The sequence below is a fragment of the Gekko japonicus genome, unplaced genomic scaffold (assembly GCF_001447785.1).
Source record: "Gekko japonicus isolate JY-2015 unplaced genomic scaffold, Gekko_japonicus_V1.1 scaffold735, whole genome shotgun sequence".
In the NCBI taxonomy this organism is placed as follows: domain Eukaryota; kingdom Metazoa; phylum Chordata; class Lepidosauria; order Squamata; family Gekkonidae; genus Gekko; species Gekko japonicus.
The window spans coordinates 731467-756632 of record NW_015177029.1 but is presented as its reverse complement, the minus strand read 5'-3'; the positions used below and the strand labels follow the sequence as shown (position 1 = coordinate 756632).

At 40.2% G+C, this 25166-nt stretch overlaps 1 protein-coding gene across 1 annotated transcript in view; it reads left to right on the top strand.

Moving 5' to 3' along the window:
- Positions 1–25166, top strand: part of UBE3C (ubiquitin protein ligase E3C) — a 144469-nt gene that overhangs the window by 91077 nt on the left and 28226 nt on the right. Inside the window, exons 9-16 of the mRNA XM_015427870.1 lie at positions 672–892; positions 1549–1703; positions 3243–3430; positions 12686–12772; positions 13832–13989; positions 14151–14383; positions 20705–20809; positions 21438–21525. Of these exons, the coding sequence (XP_015283356.1) occupies positions 672–892; positions 1549–1703; positions 3243–3430; positions 12686–12772; positions 13832–13989; positions 14151–14383; positions 20705–20809; positions 21438–21525 (1235 nt within the window). The remainder of the gene's footprint in view (positions 1–671; positions 893–1548; positions 1704–3242; positions 3431–12685; positions 12773–13831; positions 13990–14150; positions 14384–20704; positions 20810–21437; positions 21526–25166) is intronic.

The window sequence follows — 25166 nt, the reverse complement described above, 5'->3', positions numbered from 1 at the left end:
GTGCCACTTGGTAACCATTTGGGGAGTGATGTGAACAGTTGTAGGAAGTAGCGCATGAGTAGCAATATCACAAGCATTCATGCGAGAGCAGAGGGGAAGTGACTTATGCCAAATATTCCTTGTTGCAAGCACTCCCCCCATCCCGTTTGTTTCAAAGAGCTCCCTAACGCTCAGGGACAGCTTTTTGGCTGTACAGGGGAGCTGGCATACCCCAGTGAGTTCATTCAAGAGCAGAGGGGAAGTGACTTATGCCAAATCCTTCTCCTTGTTGCAGGCACTCCCCCCATCCCGTTTGTTTCTAAGAGCTCCCTAACCCTCAGGGACAGCTTTTTGGCTGTACAGGGAAGCTGGCATATCCCTGTGAGTTCATTCCATTTAGGAATTCTTGGATCTAACCCGTCAACCTTTTCTTGTGCCTTTAGCGCAGTGTCTTGGTGCTTTTCTGTGGTTTGATTCAACTAAAGAAATAGGTAAACAGTAATGGGGCAAAAGTTCACTCAAAGTAATCTGACAGGTGGAATCTCATAGAATTAATTAAATGCAGTTTTGCTGTGTCCCGGATGGGGCGAAATATATGTTCAGACTTGCAAGTTTGACGACATTGTGGATGGAGTAGTGAAAAGTCATGTTTACACTTTTCATAAAGAGAAATGTTTCTTTACCTGCTGCAGGCAACAGATCTTTGCTGCTTTTACAGAAGAGTTCTTGGCGGCACCTTTTACAGACCAGATATTCCATTTCATCATTCCAGCGCTTGCAGATATGCAGACCTGTTTCCCTTATGAACTCTTTCTAAATGTGCTATTGTTAACGGAAAGCAGGCGTTCAAGAAAAAATGAAAGAGCACCGTGGCTTTTTTATTTTGTTCTAACAGCTGGCGAAACGTATTTGGGTATGAAAAACACATATTTAATAATAAATAATAATAATAAATAAATTTGATCTCTTGGAATATCCACTGTGTAGTGTGTGTATATACTGTGCCTGAAATAGCTCATGAGTGATAACATTTTCATTATTCCCATAATTTGCCACTTGAGAATTAGAAACAATAATAGTGTTTTGTGCGCATCCCTTCCTCTGTGGAGGTCAGGCTGCTGTATATTGGGGGCTATTCCATTTTATCCTCCTAAGAACTCTGTGAGCTCGGTTAGACTGAGAGATAAGGTCACCCATGGAACTTCATGCCTGAACTGGGATTTGAGCTGAGAACTTCTTGGGTTGAGTCTAATGGACACGAGGTAGTTTTAGTAGTTGACCGAAACTTCGTAGTACTTGCATTTTAACCCTAACTCTCCCCATTTGGCAAGTCTGTCTTTTGTGGCTTTTGAACAATATAAATCCTACTTCTTCCGCTTCAAAATATATTCGAACTCTTTTTCAGTACACTGCACGTTATGTAATAAATCATATTGTTTGTGTAAAATTTGAAATAGTTGCTTTTGAGACCTTCTTTTCATAACAGATTCAGAATGTACGTGAATGATCTCTGCTCATTGTTTCAGTGTTCTGTATAATGCATTTAATTGTGACTTTTTCTTAATGCAGGGTCTCTTTCAGAAGAAGGGTTGCTGGTATATTTACGAGTACTCCAGATGTTTCTTTCTCAGTTACCTGTATCCTCATCAGGTACAGACTGTCAGGATTCAACCAGTGACTCGGAAGATGAGGATGAGGGAATCAGTAAGATGACTTCCATGCCTGTAAGTACTGAAGCTGGTCTTTCAGAAATTCCATGGTAGCAACACTCAAGCTGCTTCTATTGCAGCTCTTCCACCACCATCTCCCAGTGTATTTCCCCACGGTCACTCTGTTTTGCTTTAATCAAATTCCCGAAGTCAGTTTACAGATTTTCTGGTACTCTGTAGAAAGTATGAAAAATCTTAATTTAACATTGATTATTCAAACATATAAAACATAGCTCCAGTCTGTTGCCGTTTCCCCATTCCCAGGTGCATGGTTGCAAGTTCCTTGCCATGGCTTTTAAATATCTAGGCATGTCAATTGCAGCACAGTAGCACATTACACAGGTAGCTACATAATGCACTGTGATTTATTATGGAGGAGAATGGAGCTCCTAACAGGGACATAGAATTTAATGGCTGTTCAGAGATCAGCCATGAGGTTGTGCATAAAAGCCTCACAGTTCTTTGTATGGATTTACTAATAGACATTGATGTGGCAGTTTCAGATAGTGAAGAAATCTTAAAGCTACTAGTGCTAGCATCAGGCATTATAGGAGGGTGTTTTTTTCTGCTTCAGCATTTGTTTTTACAGTTCAAATTGTTTGTTGACAATGTAATACTATGCAAAGTTGCCCGTTGATTTTGCTGGAATAGCCCTGCATAGGATCTTACCATAAATTCCTTAATGCTTTGGAAAACTTGCTATCAAAGTACTCAAATTTAATTGAGCCTGTAGTGGGTTAAGACCTAATCTTGTGAGTTGTAGAGCCTTAACAACCGTGGAAATCTCCATGCACTATATCTTAAAATGCTCCAAATCCATTAAATTAGAGTCTTGAAAACAAATATAGATTACCAAGAGTTGAAGTAGAATTGTTTAGAGTACCTGGGAAATGGTTTTCAGTAATTGACAAAAGTGATTAGGTGAAACCTTGTAGAGCAAGAACCACACTGAACTGTGGTTATACATGTAGTGGTGCTTTCTTTACTTGGATATATATGTGTGTGTAAAGTCCTAGTCCAACATTTGCATTTAGAAACTTAAAGCTGTTTATTGCCTGTGTCCACATGTGTACAAGTAAAATGAACTTGGAGTGTTTGCATGAAAGCTAGTTAAATTGTTGTGCTCTGAAATTCCTTGCTATAATCTGCAAAATGGTATTTTAGGACTTGTCTTCATGACAGCTTTCTGAATTGCTGAACTAGTATTGTTGTACTAATCTGGAAACCTGGAGAAGTACAGTAACGATGATATGCTTTTCCTTCCTTTGAAATGGGAAGTCTGATGGGAGACTGTACAGCTAGTACTGACTGGTGTGTGGGTTTTTTGATGTGGGTTGACAAGTACAGAACAGGGACCAGCATCATCCCATGTGTACTGAGATTCAGAAACGCATTTGTGCACTTCGAAGCCTGCTTGCCAGTATGAACTGATATGTTGTTGATGGTAGAAGGAATCATTGTACTTTGTAATAAGTGCTTCAGTTCTTGCATGTTGATGAACCACTTTAAAAATGACATCTAGAAATGCTGAAAAATCTTCTGTTGAATTTACAGGGAGATGGGAGAATATCAGTCCAATATATAACGGAAGAGTGTCTTTCAAAACTGGATACAAAACAGCAGACAAACACTCTGTTAAATATGGTTTGGAGAGATTCAGCTAGTGAAGAGGTCTTCACACTGATGGCCTCCATCTGCCACACTCTGATGGTGCAGCACCGGATGATGGTGCCAAAAGTCAGGCAAGTGCAAAGGAATTTAGAATGTGTTTTGACAATCTCTTGTGTGCTTCTGGTATCGATGCTTTGTCAACTCTGCTGTTGTCTTTGCTGTGTAACATTAAATATTTAATATGCAGGAGCTCTAGAGATTAAGTGTCCTGGTACCGTGGACAAAACCACAGGGAAGACAACTTTGATGAAATAGAATGGCAGTCTGACTACCAAGAAAGGACTTTATTTATTAAAATTATATTCTGCTTTTCTGACAGATTGGATTCCAAAGTGACTTACAATTCATATCAGTAACAACATCCAATTTTTAAGTCTTATATACTTGCTGGAAAATCCCTAAAAAACAAGGCTGTCGTGTCATGTTCTGTAAATGCTCTTACATCTAGCTTTCATACAATAGCCCCTCATCTTTCGGTATTTTAGATCTTCCGATATTTTAGATCTAGTTTTATGATTTCTGAATCATTTGAAGTTACGGTCAGTGAGGACCTCGATAAGTATAGTTGCTACTCTCTTAAACCCCATACAAGGTGCTTTTCTTCTGTTTCTGGTGTTTGAGATTACATGAGTGATTATTCCACTACAAGTGTGTGTTCTGCTAGGTTATATACAGGTGACGCAGTTACAAGCCCTTTAAACCACAATGTCAACGGCATGGTTATTTTATTTGTTCTTTATAGTCCATCTTTTCCCTTGAGACTCAAGGTAGATTACACAGTATAAACCAATGCAGCAGGATTAAGATTGCAGAAATCAGGAACAAAGCATAAGTATTACCATGACTTGTTAAGCCAAGGAGAAATTACCTGGTATGATAACAGCAACAGATAACACGTACTATGCACAGTAGTATAGTCCACGGCCCCTTTCCCTTTATTAAAGCATCTTCTCGAACCATTCCATTATGATATTTATTACCTTTGTAAAATGCCCTCTTGAATAATGCAGGTTTGCAGGATACCAGGAGAGTGGGAGCCTTCCCGGCCCCACCCAGCAGGCCATCCCATAAAGTGGGACCGGCAACAGAGAATTCATGTTTATAGGCAATTGTCAGTCTTGCCCATTCGTAAGAAGGCCCTATTCAGATGAGCAGAACTGTCACGGCAAAGTGCAGGAGGAGAGGCAGTCTTGCAAATATGAGGGTCCAAGGCCTTGAAAGCCAATACCTTCGACTAAAACCGGTAACTGATGGGCAACCGGTGGAGTGATTGCAGAATACAAGTAATATGCATGCTGTGCCCTAGCTCCTGGTAATAACTGAGCTGCGGCATTCTGCGCCAACTGGCGTCTGTGAGTTCACTTTGAGGGGAGACCTCTGTAGAATTTTAAGTGGAATGTGTCCCGCCACTTGATGAATGAGACTTAATAGCAGCTCCTGATAAAACTGGTGTCCGCCTATTCTATTAAACCTTTTGTTGCTTGCTTCAGAATAGAATGCTGTGTTGACAGTAGGAGTAGAGATGCAGCTCTAAGGGCATATTAAAGATTGTCAGAAGAATAGTTTTTTGTACCCTGCTTTTCTCCTACCATAAGGAGTCTCAAAGCAGCTTTCGATCGCCTTTCCCTTCCTCTCCCCACGACAGGCAACTTGTGAGGTACGTGGGGCTGAGAGAGTTCCGAGAGAACTGTGAGTGGCTCAAGGCACCCAGCAGGCTTCAAGTGTGGAGGAAGAGTGGGGAAATCAAACTTGGTTCTCCAGATTAGAATCCCCCACTCTTAACCACTATACCATGCTTCTTTGGATGCAAAGAAATATCAACCAGAATCCAGGCGACTATGAAACAAGAGCAAGTGCTGTGAGCCCAAGAGGACTTGAGATCCCCCTCCCCAAATAATAGCTCTTCCTTCCCCTCCCCTCCCCTCAGTGCCTCTTGGTAAACTGGTTTTGGAACTGAGTGGAGTTCCAGAAAACAGTTTGATCTCTCACAGTGGTCAGCTGTCGGCCGACAAGAATTCAAACATGACAGTCTTCTTGCAGGAGCTGTTGAAATTCTGATCCCTCATGTTTTAGGGGGCTAATTTGACTGTGATTGGTGTTCACAGGGAGGACTGACAAATGCAAGAGATTGTATTAGGTAGAAAGCAGTTGTTTGCAGACAAGTTGCCTCAGAAGCAAAATTCCAAAGCAAAAACACAACAGGAAGACTCAAAACAGTGTGCAAGCTTTTGCATTCTCTAGAACTCTTAATCGGTCTGGAGACTGCAAAAATAAAAGGCTGGGGGAATAATAGTTTGTGTTTAAGTATTGTCAGAGATTGTACTGCCTCTCTGTGATCCTACATAAGAAACAGTAAATTGAAGAATGAGTATATCGTATAAAATATAAAATTAGTGAGGGTGCCATAACTGTTCTTGGAATCCCTGGAATGTCATAAATTGGAATTAATTCCAACTGCTTTGTAAACAGTGGTATGGCAAACTAATTGGTGCTATCTGTTTAGCCTGCTGGTGTTTATAGCTGCTCAAGGAAGTAAGATGTCAGTGAAACTGTGATCACTTGATTAGGGTAATTAGGTCTTTGTCAACTAATTGCGTTAGAGCAGGATGTGAGATCCAGAGATCATAGCAGAAGTTGAATTAGTATTCGTGCTTTTATTGCCTTGGATAGTAATTACAGGATTTAAATGCACGATTGCTCTGACTTTTCAGTTTATTGGTGAACTGTGTAGAAAAAGGTGCTTAATGAGGGAAGCCTCTATAGCCTTAATTGTATGACTCCAGCCTCTATTTCCTCCAAGGAGCAGCATTTTAAACTGCTGCCGTTCTAGATGTGAATATGTCAGGCTTTTATGTTTTGGCTTTTCTTCCAAGTTATGAAGTGACCAGTTTATAAAGTCCATTTCAAGCCTTGGATGCAATTTTTGGCCAAAGCTCCAGCAAGGGACCGACTTGGGATTTGTTTTACTGCATGCGTCATTCTAGATAATGCTTGATATGCAAAAAGATAGGACTTTTCTGTGCTGTGATTAAAGGTGAAGGGGATATGTGGTAACCTTGTTTCTTTCTCTCTGTATTATTTTGTCTTTGCTTTAAAAAAAAATTCTCTTCCTTAAAAAACCCCTACAACAACCCCCAACTAATGTTGGTACTGTTGGTGCAACCCACTCTTCGTAGATGACCATGTTAAGTGAAGCAACATAATGGTTTGTGGTTGAGTTTCTGGAACGCTGCTGTTTGCTGAAAGTAATCTCATTTTTATCACTCTTCGGTACAAAGTTGTCTTTATCTGGCATGTTAAGCAATATATAACACCATATAAACGTGCCTTCTGTTTAGGCTGAGAAAACAGCTGTGTGCCAGGGCTTGTTAGGAGTGTTCTTTTAACTGTGTTGTCCCTGCACTTGTCAAGCCAGTGAAATGGAGTGCTCCTGATCCTTTTAGCTATTTGTTAGATGGAGGCATCCTGACTACCACCCCAGTGGCGAAGTCAGTGAAAGCAGAGATCAGGTTTGGGTACAGCATATATTGGCAGCTCATGTTTAATAGCTGTGGTGAGAAAGCTGCAACTCCCCACTGTTTCTGCATGGGGAAGGCCTTAATGGTGCACCTCAGGGGCAAGTAGTACTAGCGGGTAAAGGAGCTGCATTCCGACTCCATCTGCTAGAGTGCTAGAAGAAGAAGAAGAGATTGGATTTATACTAAGACTCCCTTCACCCGGAGTCTCAGAGTGGTTTACAAACTCCTTTCCCTTCCCCTCCCCACAACAAGCACCCTGTGAGGTAGGTGGGGCTGAGAGCTCTTTCCAGAACTGCTCTTTCAAGGACAGCTCTGCCAGAACTATGGCGTGCCCAAGATCATCCAGCAGGTGCAAGTGGAGGAGTGGGGAATCAAACTCGGTTTTCCCAGATTAGAGTCCGGGCACTTAACCACGACACCAAACTGGCTCTCTGGAGAGAGAGAAATGATCTCTTTGCTGTGAGAGCACAGCTTACAGTATAGATTTAAATCATTACAACCTGGTTTGAGTGCTGTGACATCGCTGTAGAAACCTTGAGAAATGGGACCTAGAAGATGTCGATGAGCTCTCTTCCAAACACTCAGAGGGAATTCAGTCATAATGTGACTTTTAACACCAAAATGTCATTAAACAATAGAGTTTGGCTCCTACCTGTTTTTTCACTGGTACAGAAGGGAAGAGGGGTTAGCTCGCTCAATGCTCCTTCTTACTACAGCCCTGTCCCACAGTGACGTTTTGTCTACAAAGGTTCTGTGGTCCCCGGCATAGCCATTTTAGGGGTCTGATGCCAAAAGGAAACCTGGTAGAATCCAAACATAAAACTTAGGAGTAGCATGTCTTCTCTTCAGACTTACATCCTAGGTATTGAGAGAAGGAATTTTTAATGTCTCTGTATAGAAATGAAACAGCGGTTTCTTACAGGTTGTCATTTTTACTCCTAGAGTGCCATTCCGTAGGAGCCTAGGGACTCCTTCAAGATTAAAAAAAAAAAAAAAATTATTCCTGGATAAGATTTCATGGACTATATTTAAGAATACCTTGCTTCGTTGTGTCTGAAGCAGTAGGTGCACTTCAGAAAAGCATGTGCCAGAAGAAAATTTTGGTGGGTCTTTAAGCTGCCTCTAGACTGCTGTTTATTTTTGCTGCAGTGGGCTAGCACAGCTGCCTCCGTACTGTCGCTTTCGTCCAAGGAGCTTTGCATTGTTGTAATATCTGTATTAATAATAATATCTGTAATTGCCACGTAACTTCTCTTCATATTACTTACGTAGCTCGTTTCATCCAGTGTTCTCTTCTATTTTTTTTGGTGAAATTAATTTTATTTGACTGCCTTCTAATTCTGTTTTATGTCCATTTAGTGCCTCTTAGAATGGAGAGAAACTCAGATTAGACTAAAATTCATATTTCTGCAAGTTTAACCCCGAAGTGGAATATGAGTTACTGCTTTTGTTTCTCTTTAATTGGATGTAGCCATGAGAGATTACTTTGTTTTATGAAGATGTGGGAATTCACACTTCAGCTCCTATTCATTATGCCTGCAGTAGCTGTGCACCACGATACTGCGAAATTTAGTATCAGCATGGCTAAATATTTTAGCTTTTTTCACTAGTTTAATTTTTTCCTTGTTTCTTAAAGCAAAATTTGTACATCTGGTTATACTACTGTTTCAGTGTGGAAAAACATAGGGCATTATTGCATACACACTTGGTGTTCCATGTGTAACGTGGGTGTTCCGGTCTCTAGTGTGAGTCATGAACGTGTGTGTCAGGGTATGTTGGGGCCACAGTGCTTGAGCCAGAATTGGAATTTGGAGAGTGTGCTGTCCAGCACAGAGTTGTGGAGATGGATAGTTTTCAGCTGGAGAAGCTGGAACTTGAAGTACATCAGAGACACTGCTGTATTGACCAGGCGCAAGAAGAAGTGCAGATTTCCAGTATTTATCAAAGCCCAGTCTATTCAGATCCTGACCTGATTAGCCCAGGCCAGCCCGATCTTGTCAGATCTCAGAAGCTTAGCAGGGTCGACCCTGGCTAGTATTTGAATGGGCGATCTCCAAGGAATACCAGGGTCATGGTATGGAGGCAGGCGGTGGCAAAACCACCTCTGAATGTCTCTTACCTTGAAAACCCTACGAGGTTCACCATAAGTCAGCTGTCAGAGTCTGGTATTGTGCTCATCTGTTCCATTTGGTACCAGAAGAGGGCTCCTAGGCTTGAGTGATTTCAGTCCCAAGTTAGTTTGCTTGGTTCATGAGATTTAATAGTTGAAGTCCCTGATGCTACAGGGATTCTCCACTCTGTGCATGAAACAGCCCTAGACTGATACTAGAGAGTTAATCAGCTGTTAGGTCCATGGAGTCACATGTACATCTCTTTCACTTCGGTTATTCTCTGAGCTTCATGTTATTGATTGATCTGGATGAGATTTTGGAGATCTGGCAAGATGAGCTTCTTGCAAGCTTATTCTAGATAATTAATTAATATGATTTTGTATGACTTGAATGCATTTTTGTTGTTCATCCTGCTTCTGCAAACCTTCACCAGTGGTGGCTTACCAGGGACATAGCATAGTAATGCACTGTCATTCTTCCCTCTCAGCCTGTGAGGGTCTAGTGCTGCCAGCAACACAGACATGGTCTCCCTAGTGGGACAAATTTCTAAATTTCAATGATTAGTTAAACCACAGTTGCTAAAATACAACACAAGGCTTTGGAAAATCAGCATTATGGAGTATTTTAACGTCCACTTCCTAGGTAATTTCTGTAGGGAGCAGTTGTATTTCTTGAGAAAGTTTTTCACCTTGAAAAGAATATTTAAGAAGTGTGTCATGGAAATACTCCTCTGATTTTTTTTTTAAAAAAACACACACCAAAAACACCCTCCCTTTGGTAAAGATAACAAACCCATTGATCACATGCTTTGCTTATTGGTGCAGCCTTGATTGGTGGAAGTCACAGAGAAGCAGTAGCAAAAAAAAAAGAGCTACATTCATTTAGAATTGAATGCCAGTGAAGTTGAATGGCTCATTTAATTTCATTTAATTGCAGTCACATCTGTTATCTTCTACCTGTGGCACCTTCCAGTTTCAAGGAAGTGTCAAAATATGCTGCCCCGCTGGAGTGACCTTTATCAGGCTGCATGTGCTTGTCTCATTCTATTGTATTCTCTTCATTAACTTAAACGGTCTCAGCGGGAAACTGTGCCCAATTTATGACCTAGACTGAAAATGTTGCCTTTAACTAATTAACTTACAGCGGTGCCTCAGCTAAATAAAGCTTAATGGGTCATTTAATCTCTCCTATTGAGAAGAAGGAATTTGACACCTTAAAAATTTCAAAAAATCCCCGGTGATGCTCAAAATGCTCTTTTGTCAGATACACATAAATCTGGTACCTGTTGGTGAACAATTAGATGCCTGCTTTAGGGTTCTCATTAAATGGCTGTTGTGTGTAAAAAGAGTTGGAGCTAGTGGATCCTTTAACTTAACAGTTATAAATATAACAAAAGCTATGGAGTTAAATGTTTTTCAGGCTGCTAGTGGATGCTTTCCCCTATTTAAGTGAGATAGGATGCTATTTACAGCTCTGTTGTCAAAAGCAGCATGAATGGAAACCTAGCCACACCTGCGTTGCTATAAATGCATATTTATTGACTGCATTGTTTAAATTTGGTAGAATGTACTCACAAATTAGGAAAGCTTTCACTGGCTGCTGTTTGTTCCTGAGCTCAAACCTGCCTGGCTGTTAAAATCATTGTGAGAAACCCTGTTCTGTGTACTTCTGGTTTCAGAAATGAGGTGCTGTTCTGTTGTGGCTCCTTGGTTATGGAATTCATCACTGCATCCATTTACCTGGTGCTTGTCCTAATAGGTGCCAAGGGAAGACATTTTTATGTCTTGAGGCTTTTAAGGGTATCTAAATATAGATCTGGGAAACTAAGGTGGGTCGGCCCTTGGTAGTACTAGGACAGGAGACCACCAAGGAAGTCCAGGGTTGCTATGCAGAGGCAGATCATGGCAAACCACCTCTGTTCATCTCTTGCCTTGAAAACCCTGCGGGGGTCACCCTAAGTTGATTGCTACTTGCTGGCACTTTCCACCATCAATTATTGTTACTGGCTTTTATTTTTGTTGAAAAGAATTGGATTGCTGCTGAAGGTTGTTTCTGCTGTTTTAATGCTCATGGAAGCTTGCATGCTGCTGCTCTGTTTTTGTGATATTTTTACTTGCTGCTGTTCTTATTTGATTTGTGAGCTGTCTCAAGAACCGTTTGGGTTTTTTAAGTGTTCTATAATAAATGTATTGGGAGGAACATCTTGAATCAAAGCCCCTAAGTAATCTGAGTTAAGGAAAACAGGATCATTCAGAGTTAAGAATGAATTCATGAGAAATATAAAAGTCAAAAGTATGGGAACTACCAGAAATGAAGATAATGCTGTTTTTAAAAAGAATTTCATCGAACTGAAATGCTTTCAACAAGTATTGTTACAGAGCTTCAGTTGCAATATTTGTAGTGTGTAGTTATTTTCATGCAATGGCCATTTCAAAGCTTTTTCCATTTGGAAAGTTAGAGTGGGTTAGATCCCAAGGTGCCCTTCTGCTTAGGGAATGAGACGACGTTCATCTTTAGATATGATCAATAGGAAAAAAATTGTGAAAATTCTGGATTTATTCGTTCATTTAATTGTTGGGGAAAACAGACATACTAAGTACTGGTAAACGTTACTAGAATCTATGGAAGCAGGAGTTTGTAACATATAGTTCTGTAAAACAGTGAATTGCCTTTTTATTTGCAAGAGTTCCCCCCCCCCAGATGCTATTGAAGTGTGCGTCATTGTAATAAAAAATAGCAGAATGTAGTTCCATTAAAGTGAGAGCCCACGTGGTAGAGTTGGAATTTGGCTAGGCCTGTAGAGAGTCCAGTTCAAATCCCTGCTCACTATGAAACTCATTGGCTGACTTTGGGTTCGACATACTCAGCCTAACCCACCTTAGACGATGTTGTGGGGATCAATGTAGGAGGGGAAGAAGCAGGTGCACCACTCTGAGCTCCATGGAAGGAGGCCGGAGGGGATACAAATGAAATTAAGCAAGCCTTATAGTCATAATAAATAAATAAATCAGGGCTGTGAAAATGGAGCTCTTCCATCAGGCATTTAGGCAAGGAGCTGTGTTCCATCATCCTGTGCCCTGTGCCAATTTTATTTTCCACCTGAGTCCGCCAATAGTGGATGTATGTGCACTTTACCCCAACCGTAACACCATCATTATGTTAATGGTTTTAATATTTTTATTGTGTATTTTATATTGAATTTTACCTTTTTGTATTTATTGTTCTCTTTGTAAGCCACCCTGAGCCTGCCTCGGCGGGGAGGGTGGGCTAAAAATCAAATAAATAAATAAATAAAAGTCCAATTAATAAACATCAAATAAATATCTAACACTTGGTTTTTCGCTAGATTTTGATATTTTCTTAAAACATCTCTAGTACTGCGTATCTGAATGAATAAGTGTATTCTCTTATGGAACAGTTCTCTAATGATGGGTGAAGAATGGGAGAGCAGGTTAACGTTAAGCAGGTCACTTCTCTCTTTGATTACTTTCTGGATGATAAATGAGCACTATCACCATTACTTTAAAAGGCATCTGGATGGTTACGTGACATAGTCAGTTGACTAATACTGGAAACATTATGTATTTGAGAATTTTCTTTGTCATAGATGTTGGCAGAAAAGTTAACAGATCTTTTACAGAAGGCCTATTTGATGTACTGCAATAACAGTGGGGTTTTTTGTTTGTTTCTTTTTTAGACTTCTGTATAGCTTAGCTTTTAATGCCAGGTTTCTGAGGCATCTTTGGTATTTAATCTCCTCGATGACAACACGAATGATTACTGGGTATGTAGTACTTGCATTAAAAATCTAAATGAAACCGCATGTAAGATGTTGAGTGAAGGAATGTTGTGAGAATAAATGACATGAGTCTAAAGTAATTTTATGCTAAATGCTATCATGGATATAATTAATTTTATAAAATTTCTGTAGCGGGCTAGCCACTAATAATGTTGGCCAGGTTTGACTTGAATAAATGGAAATTAAATTATTTTTGTAGCTGTATTTTGGATTTAATAAGTTCTGCCCCTTGATCTGAAAGTCCATTTGTATCTGTGAGCAGAAGTCCTGTGCACCTTGGTAGGAACCCTTCGTGCTTTGGCTTTTGTGCTTTAGCTTCAACAGACCTCATTCCCCCCACACACACTTGGAACACACTGTTTTTAAGTTTGCTGTACATTAATTTGTCCGTGTTGCTGAACATCAATTTGTCCATGTTGCCTATTTATAAAATAGTTTTTAACAGATTTTAATGTAGAGTTGATTATTAAATGTTGCATTCAAGTAACAATGGCAGATGGTAGGGTTCAACTTTGTATGCATTGTCCTAAGCATAATATACATTAACGGTAAATAGTTATATGCCGTGACCTGGATGGTCCAGGCTAGCCTGACCTTGTCAGATCTTGGAAACTAAGGAGGGTCAGCCCTGATTAGTACTTGGATGGGAGACCACCAAGGAAGTCCAGGGTTGCCACACAGAGGCAGGCAATGGCAAACCACCTCTGCTCGTCTCTTGCCTTGAAAACCCCTTGAGAGGTGCCATAAATCGGCTGCGACTTGACAGCAGTTTCCATCACCAACAGTTACGTAAAATGTCACTACTCACCACTGTTTCATCAAACCAGTTCTGAAGATAAATAATTTGTGCATCCCAGATTTCTGGAGGCGACATTTTCATTATTATACGATGCTTGAAGTTGATTTTTAAAGAGGCTGTTTAATGATTTTTAATGTTTTCTTATCTTAAGGCATCAAAAAACTCCCTCAAAAAACTTATTTCCCATTTACTAGTGACGTGTCTAAATTGACATCAGTTCTGATTCCCTCCCCCCATCTCTTAAGGTCTATGGTGCCGCTGCTGCAGGTGATCTCACGAGGCTCGCCAATGTCTTTAGAGGACTCCAGTCGGATCATCCCCCTCTTTTACCTTTTTAGCTCTTTGTTTAGTCACTCACTTATTTCTATACATGATAACGAATTCTTCGGTGATCCTATAGAAGGTAAGAACTTTAGTTATATGCAGTAATCAATATTTCTCAAAATTTGTATTCGTGCTAGTGTTTTCCTTTTCGTAACTACATTTGTTATAGTGTATTAAAAAACCCGACTTTCTGTTTGAAAGACAAAGACTTTTTGTCTTAAGAATTTATGTTTTGTATAGTTGTAGGTCAAAGACAATCATCAATGATGCCTTTTACATTAGAAGAACTGGTAATATTATCTCGTTGCCTTCGAGATGCCTGCTTAGGAATTATTAAACTGGCATATCCGGAAACGAAGCCAGAGGTTCGTGAAGAATATATCGCAGCATTTAGAAGTGTTGGTGTCACCACAAATACAGAAATGCAACAGTGCATACAAACAGAACAGAAACGATGGATTCAGCTATTTAAGGTACATATAGTGTATTTGTATATAGAGTATAAACTAACAGAAATTGCAGAACTGTTTTCTTCATGTGTTTTAAACATGAAGGTAACAGAGATGAATGTAAGTCTAAGTGCTTGATTATTTGATGTAAGTAATAAAGTGGTAGACAATACTTAAGATGACACATTATTCCCTCTTGGTTGTTACCTCCTAAAATGGATTTGTTTTCATACAGATTTTGAATTGAAAATAAATATTGATATTGTGAGGAAAGTGCTTCTATCGTGAGAAGTCTAGAAATACCAAAGAAGTTACTGATGTAGAAGAAAATTCGTTCTGATTCAGCAACTTGTATTTTGGTTTCTGTTCAGCAAGTCATTGATACCCAAAAATTATTGCGTACCTTAAAACACAGTTTGTATTTTTCTGGAACAAATGTCCAGGGACAATAGTTGTTGCATGGATGACGACCACAGCACCTCTGGATCTTAGCCTTCGCATTTGGGAACAGGACAGCAGGACCTGGGAAAATGGGTTCCTTACAGAACCAAATGACATCAGTTGGACCCTTTTGTTTAAAAAAATATTTTTACAGATCCTGCTGTCAGAGAGAACATTGTTAGGACTTGCATTGTTTGAATGCTTTCTCCCACAGATAAACTGAGAGAGAGACATTTAATGAGTTCAGTTAGGCTGCTAGACTTACAGTGTGATCTTAAGCATGCATGCTCAGAAGTAAATTCCACTGACTTCCATGGGACAATCCCTAGTAAGTGTACTTAGGATTGTGGTATTTATAATATAGTCTAGCTTCAACCTCTTCTTGGCCATGTCAGTACTTGGGGACTTTTTCACCATGCATTCAGCACTGGTCACTTCATATATGTTACAGATTTCAGAGTGCAGCTGGGAATGTAGGAAGTCTCTGTGTGGATTTGAACAACTTTGGCTACGGTTTTAAAAGGTTGCTTGTCTGTTAATTGCTCCAGTATTTCAGGAAGGCTGGTCATAACTAAGGGCTTTGGGAGTGTGGTTTATTCTAATAAATGTTTCTGAATAGCCACAAATATTCTACCCACTTTGATCTTCTCCTCGCATCACGTGGTTGAGGAACACTAAAAAATGTTGCTGCAGAGTAGGGAGGATTCAAGAATATAACTGTTGCATAAGAAAGTGCTTGACTTGCCATGAAATTTCTGCAGCAAACACATATAGTCAGCTAAAATGACTCATTAAAGGAGTGGAAGCAGCAGAAATGCATTTCCCAAATTGAATGCTAGATTTACAGTCGGTTTAATACCGGCGACCTCTCGCACACTAATGTTCAGTTCGAGTCATCAGCCGTCCCTTCAGGTCTTTTATCACTGCTTTTGTCAAGCTATCTATTTAATTGAAAGAAGTTAATTGAATGAAAATGATCAACTAAGCTTGTATTAATATTGCTAATGGAACTTTCTTCTTGGCCATGTTTGGAGAAAGATGTCATGCTAGACTTTAGGAAAGGCCCATTAATGCTTGCACTTAACCTGATGGGCTAATTAAGGAATGCTTATTCATTCTACAAGTCTACAATAGCCTCTATCCCACCCATTTTGTCCGATTTTTACAACACATTTCACTTATGAGCATGAACATTATGGACATTACTAGTAATGAGAGTAACTGATAATGTTTTGATTGTGTTGAATTCTGTACTAATGCATCACTAAAGTTCTAATTTTGCAGATTGATCTAATATGTGTTTATACAGTTTTAATATAATTACCCATCTTTTCATTGTTCAGTGGAAAGATGTCCCGTGTATCTGTTTGCATGCTGTGAAAATGTCATGTCTTTGTGCTATCTAATTAAGTATTACATCCATTCAGCTAATCACATTGGGCTGGATCCAAAGTTTTAATTCTGCTCATTGGGTTCGTCCACCAATGCAAGAAGAGCCTTCCTTTAACAGAAGAGGCATGTTCTGCTGCCTCAAGGTTCTTTGCATTGGAGGAAGGCTTCATAATAGAACCTTTAGTTCATAATACACTTGTGACCAATGTTCCCTCTAAGCTGAGTTAGTGTGAGCTAGCTCACGTTTTTTTAGCCTCCAGCTCACACATTTTTGTCTTAGCTCAGAAAGGATGGCTCCAGAGCAAGCTAACGTATGCAGTAGCCAAATTGCTCACTCACAACTTTAATGCCAGTAGCTCACAAAGTAGAGTTTTTGCTCACAAGACTCCACAGCTTAGAGGGAACATTGCTTGTAACGTATTGCTTGTCTACATACGTGTCAAAATTCTGTGTATCCAGTTAGTAAAACTTGGAAATATTTTGGTATAAGACCCCAAGCATAAGTTCTCTACTGTTACATTACCAAATGTGACTCTGTAGGGTCATAGTTAATACTTGGATGGGAGACCACTGAGGAAGTCCAGGGTTGCTGTACAGAGGCAGGTAATGACAAAGAACCTCTGTTCATCTCTTGCCTTGAGAACCTTATGGGGTCACCATAAGTTAGCTGCAGCTTCAGGGCACTTTCCACCACCAGGCTCGTGGTACATTAATAAGGTGGATCAGTGTAAGATGATATGTGGGGCTAAAGGTTTCAAATATGGATGCAGTAAATGGGGGGGCGGTTGGTTACCAGTTCAAAAATCGCTATTTTGTCACTGCAGTTTCCTGCAAAAGAAACAGGGATTGCGCTGGGGAGCAACTCCTTTAAACAAAGATGGGCACATGAAATGGGGGAACTGGCAGTGACATCAGTACCCTCACCTTCTCGTGGTAAAGTGGTTGCTGGGAGAGTGGGAGGGCTCATGATTCCATCCTCCCCTTTTAAGTGGCAGCTGCCACTTCAAAGGAGGCAGAGATTTTTCCTCTGTGTGTCTCCTGAAAGATCACTGAAGCAGATGCCTCCTTTCTTTGGAGGACAAAACACTTAGAACAGTTGTCGCCTTTCCAGAATGTACAGAATCATTTATTCCTGCCAATAATAATAAATGTGTGAGTCAGTTTTCTGTATCTTGGTTTTTATGAACTTCCCAAGGGCAAAAATGATGAACAGAACTTGAGACTTGGGGGAAAACCCCCCAAATGTGATGGGGCAGGATTTTTAAAAGTTAAATTGATGCTTAATTTTTGGAATTGATCCTTTGCAGTGATCTCTCACATAACTGAGTGATTGTGTGAACAAGTTTGTGGAGACTTCATCTTTATTGCGATAGGTAGGAATGATTTCCTACTTTCCGCTTAATTTCATGGAATATCTTTCAAATTACTTCTCTTGGTGCTTGAAAGGATTCATGTGCAATATCTTCTCCTGATGTTGGCACTTGGGGCCTAATGGAATCTCTACTTTAGCGGCGACTTTGCTAACCTGCACTGAATTTGACAAAGGGCAAGCTGCTGAAAGAATTTCTTTGTAATCAAAGCAGATCTCTTAATGGTATTTTTTTCAATAGTCTCTCTCCCCCACCCCCCCATGTAAAACCTCACTTAACAAACTTGTTCATAATTTTTTTTTCCCTTGAGAAAACTCTTGAATGTCCATTAAGTTCTTTGCTACTTTTGACATCTCCGCACTAATGCACCAGTTCACAGACCACTAAAACGATTACTTGAAAAATGTATAGGGCTGCATAGTGTCGTCATTTTATTGTACTACTATCAAACGTAATACAGCTTCAGAAGGGAAATAGGGATTTAGTTTAGTTCTTCTGCACAAGCAGTGTATGATAACACTGTACCTCTTCCTTATCCGAGTTTGTAACTGGACTCCTGCATTATGAACAGGAAGTTGGTAGGGAGTTTGCCAAGTGAACTGTAGAATTTTGGGATTCAGCTGCTAGAAAATAATGAGGAATTGCATGGGTAAATGAGAGGGGTTAGTAAAAAGCCTATGAATGCACCTTGATTAGACTGGCCATCTTAGTTCCACCCAGATAACAGATATTTGTACTGCACAAATTAAAAAGCAGTTTTAACATAGCGTTATTTATTGTTCTCCAGTGGTGGTGCCGTCTTCCCAAATGGGAAGACACTCTCCAATAGCAGGGCTGCCTTGCAGGACAGGAAGGCGCCTCCTTTTGGTTGTAAACAGGGTCATCACTCAGAGCAACAGCAAGGGGGGGGGGCTTCCTCTCAGCTCCCGAACTCACTTTGTCTGGTTAGCAGACAGCCAGGCTTGTAGTTCCATTTTTACAAAGCACCGGTAGTAGTAATTCGAGGCTAAAACTTTCCCTCTTTCCCTCTGCTATCTTAATTTAGGAGTAGGGTAAGTCGAAATTCCCCATCATCACCTTGAAGCACAAAGAAGAACTGTACACAGTCTTCTTGCCTAAGAGGCATTTTTAAAATTCTTCTCTCCCCCCCCCCTTGCCTCCCTGGCAGTGTGAAAATGCAAGAGCATTAAAGCTTCCCTACCTCTGGCCAGTCTTTTCCCACTCTCAAGTCAGGACATAGCCTTGATTGTGGCTGCAGCAGCCTGCACGTCATGCCACTTGGACATCCAAACCACGAGTGGCTTCTCCTGCTTCACAGCCAAACCAGTTGACGCCAAAAAGGCAAGGGTAGGTCCAAGGGATCTGTGTCAGCTTTCCGTTACAGTTCATCTCAGCCTCTCCAGGTTTCCTTCCGTGCTTCATTTGGTAGAACAGGAAGCTCTAGTTCATAGGAAGACCACTCCTAGACGAGTTTCACGATTTACACCCTGCCATAGGGCAAAATGACCAAATATAAAGGTTTTCTAGTGATGGCATTAAGCTCCTCTTTTGTCATCCCAGGTGACATGGATGGTTCGTCTTGAGATCCTTATGACAAATGCATACAGTTGGCCTTGAGGAATTTTTCTGAAGCCGCCTTGGGAGCTCTCAGAGCATCTGCTATTCTCTGCTAATGAGATTTACAGCCAAATAGCCTAGCTTTATCGAGGCCTTGCCTGTACAGCACAATGACTGCTTCGATCCATGGATCTCTCTCTGCCTATTCCAACCCAGAAGCTGCACAGAAGGTTCCTCAGATTGGCATTCAACGGGAACTACTTTCATTACTGGACTCTGCCATTGGCCTTCATCTCACTTCGACTGTTCACAATTTATTAACCAGTTATTTCTGTCAGGCAAACAACCCTCGTTTATAGGAAATCAAAAGTCATACACAAGTGTCTGCCAGGTAAGAAGAAAAGCCATCCTCTGCTGTCACTGTGGTGCTGGCAGAGGTGACAGAGATCAGGAAAAATAAAGTTTGCAGGCTAGTGTGGCTTGCATGAGGTGGGTAGCCATGTTGGTCTGAAGCAGCAGAACAAAGTTTGGATCCAGTGGGGCACCTTTAAGACTAGCAAAGTTTAATTCTGGGTAGAAGCTTTTGTGTACATGCACACTTCTTTGAATACGATGCTTCTTCAGATATCTGAAGCAGTGTGCATGCACATGAAAGTTTATACCAGAATTCATCTTAAAGGTGCCACTGAACTCATTATGCTAGTTTCCAGTATGTTTGTGTAGGTTTGCTAACGTATGATATTATCAATCATATTCTTCGGTCATGCGTATTTTGATCTTGAATGGATGTTAAAATATTTTTTTCCTTATTACATGTATATATTAACATTGCATTAACATTGTGTGTGCTTGCCTCTTTTATGTTAATCCAGTAGACAGAAAACTGCTTTTACTTGCTTAGCACTATGTGCGCATGTTAAAGTCAAGTTCTGAAATCTACCACTTGAATGTGTCTTTATCTTCAGCTGCAATCTGAGTCCTGGATCATCATATGCACAGCTGGTGTGGGTCATGACAGGGCCTAGAGAAGGGAGGCATGTTCCAACATGTGCCTGAGCTCTAGCGTCAGTAAGGCATATCCCCCTCCCCTTGGAGGATTGCGGATACATGCACACTTTCAATTGGCAGCTTGCTCGCTTTGGCTTGAAACTTTCCCACTTTCAATGCAAAAGAGGCAAAAGTTCAAAGGGTCTAAGGTTTATTTTCAGAGTTACTAAGCTCTTTATCTGGTTTTTAATTATGTATGTCAAGGCATCATATGATGTGGAAATACTACATAGATCCCAACACAATAAGCTTTCCTAGTGTGGTGAAATGATTATTTGGTTACTTTGAGATTCTGTGACCTTCCTGCTGTTGTATATGTTGAGAGATTTGCACAACGAAGTAGTTTTAAGTAACTATCTAGTGAACTAAGGCCAACTTTTCAGTTACTTAATCACCTCTCTTAAGAATAATGTAGCAGTGTTCCTGTAATTTATATATAAACATATCGCTTCATAGTCTCCTTTTATAGTTTAGTGTCACTATCTGTCTTATGCATAATAACACATTCTATTGAATGGAACTAATTCTGCCCATCCAGGTAATCACTAACTTGGTGAAAATGCTGAAATCTAGAGATACAAGAAGAAACTTCTGCCCACCAAATCATTGGTTGTCAGAACAAGAAAACATTAAAGCAGATAAGGTAATATTGAGGTGACTGCTGAATTTTTTTCTTCTGAAGATTCCCCCTCCCCCATCAGACGATTTTAAAAATGTGAATCCTGACATTCATAATGCGTCCATTGGTAACAAACAGTTAACCTGGTAACCTGACTCCTTGATGCATCACTTTTTGGATCTTTATGCCTCTTGTTTTTAATTCCCTGTTTCCTGAAAGCATTGGCTATACTTGATGTCGCGTTCTATGTATTTACTCAGAAGAAAGTCCCACAGAGTTCAGTGGCACACCTAAGGATTTTTGGACTATCCCCATAGCCATGTGATCATAATGGCTCAGACATTCAGTTATCTGATATTTAGGAATTGGGATCTTAGCAGTAATGTAAAATCATGTAAAAATACCCTGTGCCTTGGGATAGAAAGAGTAAATTAAAGAACTCTGGACATTGAGCTCTTCCATTTTCAATATTCATGTTTGATTTGCTTTGTTTGGATAGACTTTAAGACTGTCAACAGGTTATTTTAGGAAAGTTTGGTGACATTTTAATGTATAGTTAACTGGATTTAAAAATCTGATTCCAGCATTGATTATAAGAAGATGTTTTAGGCTAAGCTTTTAATAAGAGATTTAATGTTTAATAAACTACTAGGTTACGCAGCTTTATGTGCCATCAGCCAGACACGTGTGGAGAGTGAGAAGAATGGGAAGAATAGGGCCACTGCAGTCTACTTTGGATGGTAAGACTGAATTTATGTTTCATTTTGCCTTGGGACCTGAGGATGCCACATTTTCTTTTTAAATTCTCATTGACTCTCTTTGAGACAGGCAGATTATAAATGCTGTAAATAAACAAGATACATTAAATTAAGACTACATTACTGGAATTTGGATTTCCCGATCTGTTAGTGTAGAATTCAAGTACTGTTTGCTCCATTCATAATCCTGTCTTGTGGAAATATTGTCATTTGTGTGTGTTTGAGAGACGGAGAGGGGGGAAAATTGAGATCTTCCTTTCCCTTTCTTACATAAGACAAAGTGATCTATGTTGTTACATATATAACATGGTCCACTTAATTGTGACTCAGGGTGGCTAATTTTTTACAATCACATTTTTATTCTTTCTTCGGGGGGTTCGGAGAGGTGTACATGGTTCTTTCCTCCTCATACCTCAGTGAGGATTTTGACCGAGATCCCCTGATTCTAACCACTACACTGCATTGGGTCAAAATACTAAGCCATAGAATTGCTTGTAGGAAATATATATATATATAACTCATCTCAAAATATTCTACTAAAATGATTTTTTGTGTGTGTTTGGGCAAATAGAAATGTATTTGAATGAAGCAAGGGTATGTGAACAAGGAGGAACTCTGTCCAGCCACCCCCTGCGCCTTAGGCCCTAAGACAAGGCAGTCTCCTTAAAACTCGTTTTCCCTGTGGCTTGTGCTCCCGTGTCATAGAGGGAGCTGTGGTGTTGCTCCCTGAAACCCATTCGTCTAGGCCACTTCTTCTATACAGAGGTGGTATATCCAACACCATCTTTTCCACCATTTCTGTCCGAATCAGTGCACCAGTTACATGCTGAAATCAGCTCATTCCTACATTATAAAAATGTAAGGTGACAATGAAGAATGTTACTTTATTCTTCATGCATTTAACCTGCCTTCCAATTGTCACCATATCTACTCCAAAAATAACCCTTGACAAGATGAGTGAATATTTTGGGCCTGACCTGTTGTCTGTTCTCCATGATCAACTAATTGTGCCTTCTTAGTAAAGTCTATCACTTTGTTAAGTTTCAGTATTAAGACTCCAAAGAGGCATTTTTTTGCCCACTTTACAACTCCAGTAATCCTTCTGTAGCTGTGGCTTTACCAAACAATAGGCCTGAACATCTCTTGAATTGTTGCCTGACCTCTTTATTTGTGCTGGCATTAACTTTTGTACATTTTCATCTCTGTTTAGTAATTTGTCTATTTTGTGTGCATGGGTACATTTATATGCTCCTACCTCTGGAGACAGAGCAGGCTAATCTTCTGTGTGAACATTTAAATAATGGCACTGTGAAAAAAATACTGTTTTGTACTACCTTGTGGCAGCTGCTTGAAATGCAACAATTGGCATGGCATTTAAACCATACACTATGAATGGAAGGGATGGAACTGTCGCACCATTTTGTATTTGGTTCTTGTTACGTTTAATATTAAACATGGCTGCCTTTTTTGGGGGTGGGGGTGGTTTTTTTGATTAATTCCAGGCAGAGAGTTGATAAGGTCAGCCTAAGAAAAAAGAAGCCAAAAGAGAGGGTCTCTTGATAGTTTGGAGAAATGAAACATAAAGACATCTTTTGAGAACTGGATCTTGAGGATGCCTTCATTGTTTATGCAAAATCTGTAATGGTATGCCAGAGTTATATAAACAAGAGAACCCAGAGGCCAAAATGCTGAGATAAGGATGTCGAAGCATTATAGGAGAGATCTGAGGAAACATCTTTGCTGGAGAACTTGGCTGCTGCAAAACCAGCCAAGGAGCTGACCTAAGAATGGGAACCAGGTTGAGCTAAAAGAAATAGTGTTGTTTTATAGGCTGCCAGGATAGGGAATATTGAAGTTAAGTTTGGTTGGATGTGTTTTCCTGTGCTGTTGTCTCATGCTTAAGAGCATTCAAAGTTAAGATATTTTTTAGTGTTCGTTATTGATGCTTTTAAGAAACTGCCTTTATTTTTTGAACACCTTAATCTTTTTTCCCACCCTGCATCTAAAACCATCCCATTCTGTCTGAGCTGTAAAGCTGTTGGGTGGCGGCTACTACAAGAAAAACATTCTGTCTGAGCTGTAAAGCTGTTGGGTGGTGGCTACCACAAGAAAAACAGGCCTCCGAGTAGGGGCTATGGGAGCTGTTTAGGCTCTCCTTCCCTCTCTCTCACAGCGCTGGCTGCTGCCCAGGCTTTGACAGTGGATCTTAAATTTCATAGAGTATTGCCATAAAATTTATGAAATAGCAGAGAGCCTCAGCAAGATGTTAATCTTCACAAGAAGTACATACCTGTAAGCTGTTGGGAAGAATTGGTCTTTGAATCTATTCTGTCTTTCCAGTATAAGATGATACCTTTGTGTTCATAGGGTCATCTATTCGAACCCCCTGCACAATGCAGGAAATTTCCAAATACTTCCCCCCTCAGACCCTCAGTGACCGCCGTTCCATGCAAAGAAGAAGACAAAAAATCTCCAGGATCTCCAGTCAAACTGGCCTGGAGAAAAATTTCTTCCTGACCCCAAAGTGGCGATTGACATTTCCCTGGGCATGTAAGAAAGGGCCACAAGAACTAAGCACTGATGCAACCCTTCCTGCCTTCCCTCTCATGAGCTGCCTAAGTTCACAGAATCAGCATTGCTGTCAGATGGCCATCTAGCCTCTGTTTGAAAACCTCCAAAGGAGAGCCCACCACCTCCCAAGGAAGCCTGTTCCACTGAGGAATCGCTCTTACTGTCAGGAAGTTCTTCCTAATGTTTAGTTGAAAACTAATTTCAACCCAGTTATTCTGGTCTGTCCTTCTGGGGCAGATATGCTTCCACTGAGTACTACCTTCTATTTCCTGGTTCAAGAAAGACTTCATTTTCCAGCGGTTGTCACCGTCTTCCTTGATGACAGTGAATGTCCTTGAAATGAAAAAGATGCGATCAACATGATTGTGTGAAGACAGGCACATAACAGTGTGCCTGTGATTTGTTTAATCCCACTTGACTCCATATGGGCTAAAACCAATTAGTGTGAAAGAGTCACTGAATCACATATGGCCATGTTTATTTGTGCTTTTTCATTTACTTAAATGGCAAGCCCTTGAGTTCTAAATGTCCTGTGTATTGATGACTCCATCCCATATTTCTCTTTAAAGATGGAAACGTTGATGGAGCAATGTAGATAAAATTGACTAATTGACCAGAATAATTGAACTGTCGAAGTTAGATAGCGGTTTACCTTTGCTGTACATGCACTTTCTGTTTAAAATGCTTTTAACCCTTAGCTTAATAGATAGCATGCATTGACTGTAATTAAAAATGTTTACTGAAAGTAAACTAAAGAAAGTACTCTTTCAAAAATTCCAAGGGCTTTGCAATGGTGGCATTTGTCAAGACTTTCTTAGCGCTGTTATGTTCTTGTTGCACTAAATAGGTACTTTAAATAGCTGTAGTTAAAAATAACTTGGAGAGCTTAAAAAGATAGCATCTGTTCCTGTGATGGTTTCTGCCAAAGGCCAACCAGCTGCTGCTGCCGCCCCACGAACAGATGCTGAAGAATGACCACTCTGAGCATTGCTTCTGCTTTAGCACCCAAGTTGCATGTCTTGACTCTTCCAAGAATTTTTTACCATTCCTTC